General features: G+C 40.7%; 1 protein-coding gene across 2 annotated transcripts in view; it reads left to right on the top strand.

Annotated features, from left to right (window-relative positions):
* The window catches only part of LOC128697043 (endoribonuclease Dicer), a 110,155-nt gene extending 95,807 nt beyond the window's left edge, over positions 1-14,348 (top strand). For both annotated transcript variants that reach the window (XM_070095265.1, XM_070095264.1), the window contains one exon: positions 13,063-14,348. In XM_070095265.1, the coding sequence (XP_069951366.1) occupies positions 13,063-13,197 (135 nt within the window). In that variant the 3' untranslated portion in view covers positions 13,198-14,348. The remainder of the gene's footprint in view (positions 1-13,062) is intronic.
* Positions 14,349-18,491: the final 4,143 nt, after the last annotated feature.

Raw genomic sequence — 18,491 nt, 5'->3', positions numbered from 1 at the left:
TACCAGAGAGGGATCGGGACATCCCCAGGTGATTCAGATTCCACGGCAAACTACGCCACCTCCAAGAACCTCAACGGAATGGGATGGACCCCGGTACCCTTCCCCCTACCTAGGAACCAGCATGCCTGTTGGAAGAATCCTACAGGAGAAAAAGAGGATGGGAATAAGGGAGGGACGGGGAGCAGGAGGAGGAAAGGGAAAAGGGAGGGTAGGGAGGCAGGGATAGGGAAGGGGGGAATGGGGGGGTAATTAGGTTCGGTCTGAGGAAGGAGACCAACAGGTCTAATTCCTCAGACCAAGAGCCTCTTCACCATGCCTAGGAGCCCCCCTTGAAGAGGTTCTCTATATACAGTCAACTCCTTTATAAAATTTCTCTATATATAGTCAAGTCCCTTATAAAGCTTCTCTATATACAGTCAACTCCCTTATAAAGTTTCTCTATATACAGTCAACTCCCTTATAAAGTTTCTCTATATACAGTCAACTCCCTTATAAAGCTTCTCTGTATATATAGCATATTTGTTTGTAAATGTAATTGAAAAAGTATGTCCAAAATTGAATACCTTGACAGGTCTTTATTATAACACCTTGACAGGTCTTTATTATAACACCTTGACAGGTCTTTATTATACCACCTTGACAGGTCTTTATTATAACACCTTGACAGGTCTTTATTATACCACCTTGACAGGTCTTTATTATAACACCTTGACAGGTCTTTATTATACCACCTTGACAGGTCTTTATTATAACACCTTGACAGGTCTTTATTATACCACCTTGACAGGTCTTTATTATAACACCTTGACAGGTCTTTATTATACCACCTTGACAGGTCTTTATTATACCACATTGACAGGTCTTTATTATAACACCTTGACAGGTCTTTATTATACCACCTTGACAGGTCTTTATTATAACACCTTGACAGGTCTTTATTATACCACCTTGACAGGTCTTTATTATAACACCTTGACAGGTCTTTATTATAACACCTTGACAGGTCTTTATTATACCACCTTGACAGGTCTTTATTATAACACCTTGACAGGTCTTTATTATAACACCTTGACAGGTCTTTATTATACCACATTGACAGGTCTTTATTATAACACCTTGACAGGTCTTTATTATACCACCTTGACAGGTCTTTATTATACCACATTGACAGGTCTTTATTGTACCACCTTGACAGGTCTTTATTATACCACCTTGAAGATCTTTATTATACCACCTTGACAGGTCTTTATAATACCACCTTGACAGGTCTTTATTGTACTGTCCTCATAATACCACCTTGACAGGTCTTTATAATACCTCATTGACAGGTCTTTATTATACCACCTTGACAGTTCTTTATAATACCACCTTGGCAGGTCTTTATTATACCACCTTGACAGGTCTTTATAATACCACCTCGACAGGTCTTTATAATGCCACCTTGACAGGTCTTTATAATACCACTTTGACAAGTCTATAATACCACATTGACAGGTCTATAATACATCCTTGACAGGTCTTTATTATACCACCTTGACAGGTCTTTATAATACCACCTTGACAGGTCTTTATTATACCATCCTCATAATACCACCTTGACAGGTCTTTATTATACCACCTTGACAGGTCTTTATAATACCACCTTGACAAGTCTATACCACCACCTTGACAGGTCTATAATACCTCCTTGACAGGTCTTTATAGTACCACCTTGACATGTCTTAATTATACCATCTTCATAATACCACCTTGACAGGTCTTAATTATACCATCTTCATAATACCACCTTGACAGGTCTTAATTATACCATCTTCATAATACCACCTTGACAGGTCTTAATTATACCTTCCTCATAATACCACCTTGACAGGTCTTTATTATACTACCTTGACAGGTGTTAATTATACCGTCCTCATAATACTACCTTCATCTGATGTCTCCATTTTGAGGCCTCAGTCAATGTTCTCATCATTCAGTCAGTCAAATCAGCAATGATTACAGCCTGGTTTATCTGGAGAGTTTACCTGGAGAAGGTTTTGGGGGTCAACACCCCCGCAGCCCAGTCTGAGACCAGGCCTCATGGTGGATCAGGGCCTGATCAACCAGGCTGTTACTGCTGGCTGCACGCAAGCTGACGTATGAACCACAGCCCAGTTGGTCAGGTACTGACTTTAGGTGCCTGTCCAGTGCCTTCTTGAAGACAGCCAGGGGTCTCTTGGTAATCCCCCTTATGTATGCTGGGAGGCAATTGAACAGTCTTGGGCCCCGGACACTTATTGTGTCATCTCTCAGTGTACTCGTGGCGCCCCTGCTTTTCATCAGGGGAATGTTGCATCTCCTGCTGAGTCTTTTGCTTTCTTAGGGAGTGACCTTGACAGGTCTTTATAATACATCCTTCACAGGTCTTTATAATACCACCTTGACAGGTCTTTATAATACCACCTTGAAGGTCTTTATAATACCTCTTTGAAGGTCTTTATTACACCACTTTGACAGGTCTTTATAATACCTCCTTGACAGGTCTTCATAATACCACCTTGACAGGTCTTTATAATACCACCTTCACAGATCTTTACTATACTACCTTGACAGGTCTTTGCAACACCACCTTGACAGATCTTTATTATACTACCTTGACAGGTCTTTACAACACCACCTTGACAGATCTTATTATACCACCTTGGCAGGTCTTTATAATACCACCTTGACAGGTCTTTATAATACCACCTTGACAGGTCTTTATTATACCACCCTGACAGGTCTTTATTGTGCCACCTTGTCAGGTCTTTATTATGCCACCTTGACAAGTCTTTATTATGCCACCTTGACAGGTCTTTATTATACCACCTTGACATCTTTATTATGCCACCTTGACAGGTCTTTATTATGCCACCTTGACAGGCCTTTATTATGCCACCTTGACAAGTCTTTACTATGCCACCTTGACAGGTCTTTATTATGCCACATTGACAGGTCTTTACTATGCCACCTTGACAGGTCTTTATTATGCCACCTTGACAGGTCTTTATTATGCCACCTTGACAGGTCTTTATTATGCCACCTTAACAAGTCTTTATTATGCCACCCTGACAAGTCTTTATTATGCCACCCTTGACAAGTCTTTATTATGCCACCCTTGACAGTTCTTTATTATGCCACCTTGACAGGTCTTTATTATGCCACCTTGACAAGTCTTTATTATGCCACCCTGACAAGTCTTTATTATGCCACCCTTGACAAGTCTTTATTATGCCACCCTTGACAAGTCTTTATTATGCCACCCTTGACAAGTCTTTATTATGCCACCCTTGACAAGTCTTTATTATGCCACCCTTGACAGGTCTTTATTATGCCACCCTTGACAAGTCTTTATTATGCCACCCTTGACAAGTCTTTATTATGCCACCCTTGACAAGTCTTTATTATGCCACCCTTGACAAGTCTTTATTATGCCACCCTTGACAAGTCTTTATTATGCCACCCTTGACAAGTCTTTATTATGCCACCCTCGACAAGTCTTTATTATGCCACCCTTGACAAGTCTTTATTATGCCACCCTTGACAAGTCTCTATTATGCCACCCTTGACAAGTCTTTATTATGCCACCTTGACAAGTCTTTATTATGCCACTATTGACAAGTCTTTATTATGCCACCCTTGACAGGTCTTTATTATGCCACCCTTGATAAGTCTTTATTATGCCACCTTGACAGGTCTTTATTATGCCACTCTTGACAGGTCTTTATTATGCCACCCTTGACAGGTCTTTATTATGCCACCTTGACAGGTCTTTGTTATGCCACCCTTGACAGGTCTTTATTATGCCACCTTGACAAGTCTTTATTATGCCACCTTGACAGGTCTTTATTATGCCACCCTTGACAGGTCTTTATTATGCCACCCTTGACAGGTCTTTATTATGCCACCCTTGACAGGTCTTTATTATGCCACCTTGACAGGTCTTTATTATGCCACCCTTGACAGGTCTTTATTATGCCACCCGTGACAGGTCTATATTATGTCACCTTGACAGGTCTTTATTATGCCACCCTTGACAGGTCTTTATTATGCCACCTTGACAGGTCTTTATTATGCCACCCTTGACAGGTCTTTATTATGCCACCTTGACAGGTCTTTATTATGCCACCCTTGACAGGTCTTTATTATGCCACCTTGACAGGTCTTTATTATGCCACCCTTGACAGGTCTTTATTATGCCACCCTTGACAGGTCTTTATTATGCCACCCTTGACAGGTCTTTATTATGCCACCCTTGACAGGTCTTTATTATGCCACCTTGACAGGTCTTTATTATGCCACCCTTGACAGGTCTTTATTATGCCACCCTTGACAGGTCTTTATTATGCCACCCTTGACAGGTCTTTATTATGCCACCTTGACAGGTCTATTATGCCACCCTTGACAGGTCTTTATTATGCCACCCTTGACAGGTCTTTATTATGCCACCCTTGACAGGTCTTTATTATGCCACCTTGACAGGTCTTTGTTATGCCACCCTTGACAGGTCTTTATTATGCCACCTTGACAAGTCTTTATTATGCCACCTTGACAGGTCTTTATTATGCCACCCTTGACAGGTCTTTATTATGCCACCCTTGACAGGTCTTTATTATGCCACCCTTGACAGGTCTTTATTATGCCACCTTGACAGGTCTTTATTATGCCACCCTTGACAGGTCTTTATTATGCCACCCATGACAGGTCTTTATTATGTCACCTTGACAGGTCTTTATTATGCCACCCTTGACAGGTCTTTATTATGCCACCTTGACAGGTCTTTATTATGCCACCCTTGACAGGTCTTTATTATGCCACCTTGACAGGTCTTTATTATGCCACCCTTGACAGGTCTTTATTATGCCACCTTCACAGGTCTTTATTATGCCACCCTTGACAGGTCTTTATTATGCCACCCTTGACAGGTCTTTATTATGCCACCCTTGACAGGTCTTTATTATGCCACCCTTGACAGGTCTTTATTATGCCACCCTTGACAGGTCTTTATTATGCCACCTTGACAGGTCTTTATTATGCCACCCTTGACAGGTCTTTATTATGCCACCCTTGACAGGTCTTTATTATGCCACCCTTGACAGGTCTTTATTATGCCACCTTGACAGGTCTTTATTATGCCACCCTTGACAGGTCTTTATTATGCCACCTTGACAGGTCTTTATTATGCCACCCTTGACAGGTCTTTATTATGCCACCTTGACAGGTCTTTATTATGCCACCCTTGACAGGTCTTTATTATGCCACCCTTGACAGGTCTTTATTATGCCACCCTTGACAGGTCTTTATTTTGCCACCTTGACAGGTCTATTATGCCACCTTGACAGGTCTTTATTATGCCACCTTGACAGGTCTTTATTATACCACCTTGACATCTTTATTATGCCACCTTGACAGGTCTTTATTATGCCACCTTGACAGGCCTTTACTATGCCACCTTGACAAGTCTTTACTATGCCACCTTGACAGGTCTTTATTATGCCACCCTTGACAGGTCTTTATTATGCCACCTTGACAGGTCTTTATTATGCCACCCTTGACAGGTCTTTATTATGCCACCCTTGACAGTTCTTTATTATGCCACCTTGACAGGTCTTTATTATGCCACCTTAACAGGTCTTTACTATGCCACCTTGACAGGTCTTTATTATGCCACCTTAACAGGTCTTTATTATGCCACCTTGACAAGTCTTTATTATGCCACCCTGACAAGTCTTTATTATGCCACCCTTGACAAGTCTTTATTATGCCACCCTTGACAGGTCTTTATTATGCCACCTTGACAGGTCTTTATTATGCCACCTTAACAGGTCTTTATTATGCCACCTTGACAAGTCTTTATTATGCCACCCTGACAAGTCTTTATTATGCCACCCTTGACAAGTCTTTATTAAGCCACCCTTGACAGGTCTTTATTATGCCACCTTGACAGGTCTTTATTATGCCACCTTGACAGGTCTTTATTATGCCACCTTGACAGGTCTTTATTATGCCACCTTGACAAGTCTTTATTATGCCACCCTTGACAGGTCTTTATTATGCCACCCTTGACAAGTCTTTATTATGCCACCCTTGACAGGTCTTTATTATGCCACCTTGACAGGTCTTTATTATGCCACCTTGACAAGTCTTTATTATGCCACCCTGACAAGTCTTTATTATGCCACCCTTGACAAGTCTTTATTATGCCACCCTTGACAATTCTTTATTATGCCACCCTTGACAAGTCTTTATTATGCCACCCTTGACAAGTCTTTATTATGCCACCCTTGACAATTCTTTATTATGCCACCCTTGACAAGTCTTTATTATGCCACCCTTGACAATTCTTTATTATGCCACCCTTGACAAGTCTTTATTATGCCACCCTTGACAAGTCTTTATTATGCCACCCTTGACAATTCTTTATTATGCCACCCTTGACAAGTCTTTATTATGCCACCCTGACAAGTCTTTATTATGCCACCCTTGACAAGTCTTTATTATGCCACCCTTGACAATTCTTTATTATGCCACCCTGACAAGTCTTTATTATGCCACCCTTGACAAGTCTTTATTATGCCACCTTGATAAGTCTTTATTATGCCACCCTTGACAAGTCTTTATTATGCCACCGTGATAAGTCTTTATTATGCCACCTTGACAGGTCTTTATTATGCCACCCTTGACAAGTCTTTATTATGCCACCCTTGACAAGTCTTTATTATGCCACCCTTGACAAGTCTTTATTATGCCACCCTTGACAGGTCTTTATTATGCCACCCTTGACAAGTCTTTATTATGCCACCCTTGACAAGTCTTTATTATGCCACCCTTGACAAGTCTTTATTATGCCACCCTTGACAAGTCTTTATTATGCCACCCTTGACTAGTCTTTATTATGCCACCCTTGACAAGTCTTTATTATGCCACCCTTGACAAGTCTTTATTATGCCACCCTTTACAAGTCTTTATTATGCCACCCTTGACAAGTCTTTATTATGCCACCCTTGACAAGTCTTTATTATGCCACCTTGACAAGTCTTTATTATGCCACTCTTGACAAGTCTTTATTATGCCACCCTTGACAAGTCTTTATTATGCCACCCTTGACAAGTCTTTATTATGCCACCCTTGACAGGTCTTTATTATGCCACCTTGACAAGTTTTTATTATGCCACCCTTGACAGGTCTTTATTATGCCACCTTGACAGGTCTTTATTATGCCACCCTTGAGAGGTCTTTATTATGCCACCTTGACAGGTCTTTATTATGCCACCCTTGACAGGTCTTTATTATGCCACCTTGACAGGTCTTTATTATGCCACCCTTGACAGGTCTTTATTATGCCACCCTTGACAGGTCTTTATTATGCCACCTTGACAGGTCTTTGTTATACCACCCTTGACAGGTCTTTATTATGCCACCCTTGACAGGTCTTTATTATGCCACCTTGACAGGTCTTTATTATGCCACCCTTGACAGGTCTTTATTATGCCACCCTTGACAAGTCTTTATTATGCCACCTTGACAGGTCTTTATTATGCCACCCTTTACAGGTCTTTATTATGCCACCTTGACAGGTCTTTATTATGCCACCCTTGACAGGTCTTTATTATGCTACCTTGACAGGTCTTTATTATGCCACCCTAGACAGGTCTTTATTATGCCACCCTTGACAGGGCTTTATTATGCCACCTTGACAGGTCTTTATTATGCCACCCTTGATAGGTCTTTATTATGCCACCCTTGACAGGTCTATATTATGCCACCTTGACAGGTCTTTATTATGCCACCCTTGACAGGTCTTTATTATGCCACCTTGACAGGTCTATTATGCCACCCTTGACAGGTCTTTATTATGCCACCCTTGAGAGGTCTTTATTATGCCACCTTGACAGGTCTTTATTATGCCACCCTTGACAGGTCTATTATGCCACCCTTGACAAGTCTTTATTATGCCACCTTGAGAGGTCTTTATTATGACACCTTGACAGGTCTTTATTATGCCACCCTTGACAGGTCTTTATTATGCAACCCTTGACAAGTCTTTATTATGCCACCTTGACAGGTCTTTATTATGCCATATTGACAGGTCTTTATTATGCCACCTTGACAGGTCTTTATTATGCCACCCTTGACAGGTCTTTATTTTGCCACCTTGACAGGTCTTTATTATGCCACCCTTGACAGGTCTTTATTATGCCACCCTTGACAGGGCTTTATTATGCCACCTTGACAGGTCTTTATTATGCCACCCTTGAGAGGTCTTTATTATGCACCCTTGACAGGTCTTTATTATGCCACCTTGACAGGTCTATTATGCCACCCTTGACAGGTCTTTATTATGCCACCCTTGACAGGTCTTTATTATGCCACCTTGACAGGTCTTTATTATGCCACCCTTGACAGTTCTATTATGCCACCCTTGACAAGTCTTTATTATGCCACCTTGACAAGTCTTTATTATGACACCTTGACAGGTCTTTATTATGCCACCCTTGACAGGTCTTTATTATGCCACCCTTGACAAGTCTTTATTATGCCACCTTGACAGGTCTTTATTATGCCACCCTTGACAGGTCTTTATTATGCCACCCTTGACAGGTCTTTATTGTGCCACCTTGACAGGTCTTTATTATGCCACCCTTGACAACTCTTTATTATGCCACCCTTGACAGGTCTTTATTATGCCACCCTTGACAGGTGTTTATTATGCCACCTTGACACGTGTTTATTATGCCACCCTTGACAGGTCTTTATTATGCCTCCCTTGACAGGTCTTTATTATGCCACCCTTGACAGGTCTTTATTATGCCACCCTTGACAAGTCTTTATTATGCCACCCTTGACAGGTCTTTATTATGCCACCCTTGACAGGTCTTTATTATGCCACCTTGACAGGTCTTTATTATGCCACCTTGACAAGTCTTTATTATGCCACCTTGACAGGTCTTTATTATGCCACCTTGACAGGTCTTTATTATGCCACCTTGACAGGTCTTTATTATGCCACCTTGACAAGTCTTTATTATGCCACCTTGACAGGGCTTTATTATGCCACCTTGACAGGTCTTTATTATGCCACCCTTGATAGATCTTTATTATGCCACCCTTGACAGGTCTTTATTATGCCACCTTGACAGGTCTTTATTATGCCACCTTGACAAGTCTTTATTATGCCACCTTGACAGGGCTTTATTATGCCACCTTGACAGGTCTTTATTATGCCACCCTTGATAGGTCTTTATTATGCCACCCTTGACAGGTCTTTATTATGCCACCTTGACAGGTCTTTATTATGCCACCTTGACAGGTCTATTATGCCACCCTTGACAGGTCTTTATTATGCCACCCTTGACAGGTCTTTATTATGCCACCTTGACAGGTCTTTATTATGCCACCCTTGACAGGTCTATTATGCCACCCTTGACAAGTCTTTATTATGCCACCTTGACAGGTCTTAATTATGCCACCTTGACAAGTCTTTATTATGCCACCTTGACAGGGCTTTATTATGCCACCTTGACAGGTCTTTATTATGCCACCCTTGATAGGTCTTTATTATGCCACCCTTGACAGGTCTTTATTATGCCACCTTGACAGGTCTTTATTATGCCACCCTTGACAGGTCTTTATTATGCCACCTTGACAGGTCTATTATGCCACCCTTGACAGGTCTTTATTATGCCACCCTTGACAGGTCTTTATTATGCCACCTTGACAGGTCTTTATTATGCCACCCTTGACAGGTCTATTATGCCACCCTTGACAAGTCTTTATTATGCCACCTTGACAGGTCTTTATTATGACACCTTGACAGGTCTTTATTATGCCACCCTTGACAGGTCTTTATTATGCAACCCTTGACAAGTCTTTATTATGCCACCTTGACAGGTCTTTATTATGCCATATTGACAGGTCTTTATTATGCCACCTTGACAGGTCTTTATTATGCCACCCTTGACAGGTCTTTATTATGCCACCTTGACAGGTCTTTATTATGCCACCCTTGACAGGTCTTTATTATGCCACCCTTGACAGGGCTTTATTGTGCCACCTTGACAGGTCTTTATTATGCCACCCTTGAGAGGTCTTTATTATGCCACCCTTGACAGGTCTTTATTATGCCACCTTGACAGGTCTATTATGCCACCCTTGACAGGTCTTTATTATTATTATGCCACCCTTGACAGGTCTTTATTATGCCACCCTTGACAGGTCTTTATTATGCCACCCTTGACAGGTCTATTATGCCACCCTTGACAAGTCTTTATTATGCCACCTTGACAAGTCTTTATTATGACACTTTGACAGGTCTTTATTATGCCTCCCTTGACAGGTCTTTATTATGCCACCCTTGACAAGTCTTTATTATGCCACCTTGACAGGTCTTTATTATGCCTCCCTTGACAGGTCTTTATTATGCCACCCTTGACAGGTCTTTATTATGCCACCTTGACAGGTCTTTATTATGCCACCCTTGACAGGTCTTTATTATGCCACCTTGACAGGTCTTTATTATGCCACCCTTGACAGGTCTTTATTATGCCACCCTTGACAGGTCTTTATTATGCCACCCTTGACAGGTCTATTATGCCACCCTTGACAGGTCTTTATTATGCCACCTTGACAGGTCTTTATTATGCCACCCTTGACAACTCTTTATTATGCCTCCCTTGACAGGTCTTTATTATGCCACCCTTGACAGGTGTTTATTATGCCACCTTGACAGGTGTTTATTATGCCACCCTTGACAGGTCTTTATTATGCCACCCTTGACAGGTCTTTATTATGCCACCCTTGACAGGTCTTTATTATGCCACCCTTGACAGGTCTTTATTATGCCACCCTTGACAGGTCTTTATTATGCCACCCTTGACAGGTCTTTATTATGCCACCTTGACAGGTCTTTATTATGCCACCTTGAGAAGTCTTTATTATGCCACCTTGACAGGTCTTTATTATGCCACCTTGACAAGTCTTTATTATGCCACCTTGACAGGTCTTTATTATGCCACCTTGACAGGTCTTTATTATGCCACCTTGACAAGTCTTTATTATGCCACCTTGACAGGTCTTTATTATGCCACCTTGACAGGTCTTTATTATGCCACCTTGACAGGTCTTTATTATGCCACCTTGACAGGTCTTTATTATGCCACCTTGACAAGTCTTTATTATGCCACCTTGACAGGTCTTTATTATGCCACCTTGACAGGTCTTTATTATGCCACCTTGACAGGTCTTTATTATGCCACCTTGACAGGTCTTTATTTTGCCACCTTGACAGGTCTTTATTATGCCACCTTGACAGGTCTTTATTATGCCACCTTGACAGGTCTTCATGATACCACTCATGGTATTAATATCATTGTAGTAATGTCATGGTACCATTGAAGATGTAATATTATGGTAGTATCATGGTAGCAACTAAGTGCACATGTATCATGGTATCAACTAAGTGCACATGTATCATGGTAGCAACTAAGTGCACATGTATCATGGTAGCAACTAAGTGCACATGTATCATGGTAGCAACTAAGTGCACATGTGTCATGGTAGCAACTAAGTGCACATGTATCATGGTAGCAACTAAGTGCACATGTGTCATGGTAGCAACTAAGTGCACATGTATCATGGTAGCAACTAAGTGCACATGTATCATGGTAGCAACTAAGTGCACATGTATCATGGTAGCAACTAAGTGCACATGTATCATGGTAGCAACTAAGTGCACATGTATCATGGTAGCAACTAAGTGCACATGTATCATGGTAGCAACTAAGTGCACATGTGTCATGGTAGCAACTAAGTGCACATGTATCATGGTAGCAACTAAGTGCACATGTGTCATGGTAGCAACTAAGTGCACATGTATCATGGTAGCAACTAAGTGCACATGTATCATGGTAGCAACTAAGTGCACATGTATCATGGTAGCAACTAAGTGCACATGTATCATGGTAGCAACTAAGTGCACATGTATCATGGTAGCAACTAAGTGCACATGTATCATGGTAGCAGCTAAGTGCACATGTATCATGGTAGCAACTAAGTGCACATGTGTCATGGTAGCAACTAAGTGCACATGTATCATGGTAGCAACTAAGTGCACATGTATCATGGTAGCAACTAAGTGCACATGTGTCATGGTAGCAACTAAGTGCACATGTATCATGGTAGCAACTAAGTGCACATGTATCATGGTAGCAACTAAGTGCACATGTATCATGGTAGCAGCTAAGTGCACATGTGTCATGGTAGCAGCTAAGTGCACATGTATCATGGTAGCAACTAAGTGCACATGTATCATGGTAGCAACTAAGTGCACATGTATCATGGTAGCAACTAAGTGCATATGTATCATGGTAGCAACTAAGTGCACATGTATCATGGTAGCAACTAAGTGCACATGTATCATGGTAGCAACTAAGTGCACATGTATCATGGTAGCAACTAAGTGCACATGTATCATGGTAGCAACTAAGTGCACATGTATCATGGTAGCAACTAAGTGCACATGTATCATGGTAGCAACTAAGTGCACATGTATCATGGTAGCAACTAAGTGCACATGTATCATGGTAGCAACTAAGTGCACATGTATCATGGTAGCAACTAAGTGCACATGTATCATGGTAGCAACTAAGTGCACATGTATCATGGTAGCAGCTAAGTGCACATGTGTCATGGTAGCAGCTAAGTGCACATGTATCATGGTAGCAACTAAGTGCACATGTATCATGGTAGCAACTAAGTGCACATGTATCATGGTAGCAACTAAGTGCATATGTATCATGGTAGCAACTAAGTGCACATGTATCATGGTAGCAACTAAGTGCACATGTATCATGGTAGCAACTAAGTGCACATGTATCATGGTAGCAACTAAGTGCACATGTATCATGGTAGCAACTAAGTGCACATGTATCATGGTAGCAACTAAGTGCACGTCTTATTACTCATCAATATTGACGCTGTACTGAGTATTATATTGTCTATAATGTTATTGTACATTAATGTGTTGTGTATATTTCTTGCTAACAGATTGAGGGCTTACCAGACATGTACGGGAAGGGCAAGAATTATAGGACAGCCAAGATTGCAGCAGCAAAGCTGGGACTTAAAAAGTTTCAAGCCTATCTGGCTGAGCAGAATGCCATGCCTGAGCACACTCTGTGAGTGTCTGGCACTTTGTGTGAGTATTTGGCACTGTGTGAGTGGCACTCTGTAAGTGGTACTGTGAAATATTTGGCACTACTAGTGTCTGGCACTGTGTGAGTGGCACTGTAATGTCTGGCACTCTGTGTGAATGGCACTGTGTGAGTGCCTTCAGTTAACCAGTAACTCATCCAAGCCACTCCTGAACCAGTAACTCTGTCATCTCATAACCCAGAACGAACCATCACTTCACTGACTGTACCAGAGTCAGTTTTCAACCACAGACTCAACCACAGATGGCACTTCTCGACAAGTACCTCCACCAGGTGCCGGATCAACCAGGCTGTGGTGGATATATGGACCACCAGGCCACCAGCACCAAAAGCCTGGTGAACCAAGCAAGCACAAGCCTGGTCCAGGTCCACCCTGTGGGAGTAGACATGGAGTAGACCCCAATCCGTCCCAGAGGTAACAAAGAAAGTCTAGGGGGTGGGTCCGAGAGCTGGAGCTCCACCCTAGAGGCTATACCAGATCTATATATTCCAACATGTTTGTGTTGCCTGCATCTCTCTACAGGGGTCGAGCCTCACTACACTGATCCGTCTCTCATTTGCACTCGTAGTTATAATATCTACTGTAAATATTTAAATACTTGTTAAAATATCTCCTTAGTTAAAATCAACATTTGTAGTTAAAATATTTACTTAGTTAAAATATCTATTGTAAATATATCTACTTCATATATTTAAACACCTGTAGTTAATGTATTTACTGTAGATATTTAAACACTTGTAAAAGTAGTTAAGTAATCTACAGCTACCTGATATTTTAAGATATTTTAGCACTTGTAATGGTGGTTAAATTATCTACTGTAGCTGTTAATATACTTGTAAAAGTTAAGGAATTTTTTGAAGATGGTTAAGCACTAGTAGATAAAGTATCTGCAGTAGATATTTCAGCACTAGTGATAGTAGATAAAGTATCTGCGGTAGATATTTCAGCACTAGTGATAGTTATCTACAGTAGATATTTCAGCACTAGTGACAGTAGTTATTGTTCATTGTTTTTATTGTAAATTCTATGTATTTTTTTAAATTAATTAGTAATGTTCTTTTAATAAAATTGTTCATATTCCTGTATAATGCAATATAAATAAATAATTAAGTAAATAATTTTTATTAATACAGCTGTTGTCTCCTGTCAAGGCAGGTGACCTGAAAAAGAAGAATCAAATTTTTCTTCATTTTGCATTAAGTAATTTATACAGTAGCAGGTGTTACTGGCCTCTTGCTCCTGCCATTTTAGGCGCCTTTTATGACTTGCATGGGTTACGGACACACAAAATTGACCTCCACCGTCATTACCATGCTGACGCACTTATTTTATCTGACCTCCTTACTGACAGCCACTTTGACGCAGACTCCCTCTTGGACTTTTCGTCAGCAACTACTTTATTACACCAACTTTCATCATATATTCCCATAAGAGAGGCAATAATTTCATGCACTGGCCAGGGAGGTATAACATCTTTTAGGAGCGAAGAAGAGCCAGATGTGAGTGTGGGGGAGGTGCACAAGGCATTAAGTAGAATGAAAGGGGGTAAAGCAGCTGGAACTGACAGTATCATGATAAAAATGTTAAAAGCAGGGGAAGATAGTGTTGGGGTGATCAGTATTTTTGTTCAATAAATGTATGAAAGATGGGAAGGTACCTAGGGATTGGCAGTGTGTATAGTTCCTTTATATAAAAGGAAGAGGGACAAAAGAAATTGTAAAAATTATAGGGGAATAAGTTTACTGGTAATAAGTAATACATATTTTATGAAGAAGAGGATAAATAAATATACAAGGTATGATATAGCACGTAACGAAAGTAGTTTGTTAGATTATGTATTGGTGGATAAAAGGTTGATGGGTAGGCTCCAGGATGTACATGTTTATAGAGGGGCAACTGATATATCGGATCAATATTTAGTTGTAGCTACAGTTAGAGTAAGAGGTAGATGGGAAAAGAGAAAAATGGCAACAAGCAAGAGGGAGGTGAAAGTGTATAAACTAAGGGAGGAGGAAGTTCGGGTGAGATATAAGTAACTATTGGCAGAAAGGTGGGCTGGTGCAAGTATGAGTAGTGGATGGGTTGAAGAGGGTTGGAATAGTTTTAAAAATGCAGTATTAGAATGTGGGGCAGAAGTTTGTGGTTATAGGAGGGTGGGTGCAGGAGGAAAGAGGAGTGATTGGTGGAATGATGAAGTAAAGGGTGTGATAAAAGAGAAAAAGTTAGCTTATGAGAGGTTTTTACAAAGCAGAAGCGTTATAAGAAGAGTAGAGTATATGGAGAGTGTTACAAAAAACGCGATTCTAAAAGCTTAGAGATCTCCAGTGAATACTAGAAAGGACTGCCCTTCTAGCATCCAGCCTGTTACTGGGCTTTCGTAACAATTAGTCAGTATCCTTGCCCGATTATCCATTAGAATTCAGTATGATTCAATAGTGCTTCAGGATTACAACTGGTAGGCTACTAACTAGATAAATTAAAATTTAATAAATTTATTAGTCATTAAGTTGTCTAGGCGTATATCAAATTAAATTAAATTAATCACAGTAATTAAAATAATATCACTTCTCTCGTATACAATAGTATTGTGCTGAAAGCACATATCACATTTATAATTCTTAAGTACCGTCTGGTACATTAACATTTAATAAGATATTACAAATATGTACAAGTAAGCTTGTGTGTATGTGTATAAGTGCTCTAAGTGGTTCGCTATGTCTCACGACTCGACTAGACTTAAACAAGTGACTGACAAAGTCCTCAAATAAACTAACTTCTTAATCAACTGGCAATCAGAACAGTCTGCTTGAACAATAAAAAGAACGCTAAGCCCAATAGCAATATAGCAAGCAACTGCGACACAGAATCAGGAACAAGGAGATAATATAAAGACACTAAGTAGGGACCATCTGCAGATCCTCCACAAAAGTCACAAAATTCCCATACTACTGAATCTAAGTTCAGCATAAGAAAATCCCGACTGTGACAGTACACAGAAACCAGTACAAGTTAGGTCAGAAGCTACAGCTCAGGACCTGAGTCGCTCAGAGTGTCTGTGCGACACACAACCTCAGTGGAAATAAATGGTATAAAATACCGACACAATGGAAATATAAACACAAATGCAGTATAATGTGATTCTTTATTGACACGTCAATAAAGGATCACATTATACTGCATTTGTGTTTATATTTCCACACAACCTCAGTACAACGTCGAAAATCACCAAGTCTATACAATGTTCTGTGAACAGAGTTCTACAGAACTAACAAGAATAATGAGACAGACACCCCCTCCCTCGATCACGTGATAGCTCCGTGGACAGCTGCAGCTCAGAAACAGAAGCCGGCAGTCTAACGAGCCACAAGCGATAATTACAGTAGTTAGACAATCAAAACTTGAACTGAGCACATAATATGTTACATCCTACCTAACCAAAGGAAGCTAAGTCAAATAACAATATAAAGCAATACATTTACGATTTAGCTATTATCGCAAATACAAGCAATATAAAATTATATGAAAAGGTAATAATTATATATATATACATATTAATCATTGCACCCCATTCAGGGGTTGCAACACCCCCCAACACGACAAACGGCCGCACTAGGAGTTGCATTAATGTCTTTCACATTACTGATTACTCAGGTTACATTACTAACAATATAATATAAACATTCAGAGTCACTCTTGTGCCAAGCACCTCTATAATTTCACAGCGTCCATACAATAAGATATGCCCCTAGTACTAGGGCAGTACACAGTATCGTATCTCTGCATACTCGTGGTTATGTACATCAGTGTAGAGACAGGATAGCATAGACAAGCATAATAGTCTTGTGCTATAGACAGGAGACAGCATTCCACTCTTAAATAGTGGTTGTGGAATGCGAGGCAGTATGGACATCTGAGTATGAAACAGCTTAAGGTGAGTAGTGAGGGGGGGGTCTGCGGCAGGACAGTGTTGCGTCACGCAGTACATCGCCCACACCACACTACCCACTCATCACTCGGCTTATGTCTCCTTCTCACACATATCAGTACTGTGAATATATAAATATAATAATTAGACATGAGTATACAGTGGACCCCTGGATAACGATATTTTTTCATTCCAGAAGTATGTTCAGGTGCCAGTACTGACCGAATTTGTTCCCATAAGGAATATTGTGAAGTAGATTAGTCCATTTCAGACCCCCAAACATACACGTACAAACGCACTTACATAAATACACTTACATAACTGGTCGCATTGGGAGGTGATCGTTAAGCGGGGGTCCACTGTATATAGTTAATATGGGCTGGAGGGATTACGTTACTTTACTGAATTTGACATAGCAAGTAACAAAAGGTATTTGGGCATAAAATTACGCAAATTTTAAATGGGGAAGTGCCCAAATACTTGTCAAAATGTTCTAAGGACACCACAAGAGCTAGAGCCTCATTCTCAATGGTGGCATAATTTTTCTGGTGTCGTTTAAGCTTAGATGAATAGTAACATATAGGATGGAGAATGTCAGTGGATGTTGACTGTTGGAGCAGCACAACACCCACTGCATAGCCACTCGCATCTACATGTATATGCAAAAAGAAAGGAAGATTGAAATTAGGACTCAACACTGGAGCAGAGGAAGCAGATGCTTCAACCTTTTGAACAAATCTGAACCATCACTAGTCCAGATGAACTGAACTTTGCTACTAGTGAACACAGTGAGAGGTGTAGGTGGAGGTGTGTGTGCTGGCTTGCCTGTCACTTGACACACGTGGCAACGTCGCACATCATCAGCTACTGTTTCCTTCATCTTAGGCCAAGTAAAATGTTTTGCCAATTTACCGAGTGTCTTCTTGACACCCAAATGTCTTCCTATGGGACTATTGTGAGCAAAATCAATGGCTTGTTCACGAAATGCAACTGGTAACACTACGAGATGCTTGACTGTGGTGGAAACACTATCAGCTGACAACTTACATGTATTTTTCTCCATCAGTACACCGTTACTATAATAGTAACAATTATCGAGATCCTTTGCTTCACTCTCAGTAACTGCTATATCTCTCAGTCTTTCCAGTGACTGATCAACAAACTGATCCTTGATTAAATCATCATGAGTTAGAAATTTAACGTCAGGTGTGTCCTGACTAGGTTGATGACCGGGGGAGTTGGTGTTAATGACCCTGGGCGCAGAGCGTCACTAAACAACATATTCAAGCCCAAATCATTGTCATCCACTAACTCAACAGGAGACAAGGATGGTTGT

The sequence above is a fragment of the Cherax quadricarinatus genome, chromosome 49 (assembly GCF_038502225.1).
Source record: "Cherax quadricarinatus isolate ZL_2023a chromosome 49, ASM3850222v1, whole genome shotgun sequence".
NCBI classification, from domain to species: domain Eukaryota; kingdom Metazoa; phylum Arthropoda; class Malacostraca; order Decapoda; family Parastacidae; genus Cherax; species Cherax quadricarinatus.
The sequence above is the reverse complement of the archived record's forward strand: the minus strand, read 5'-3'. Positions and strand labels throughout refer to the sequence as shown.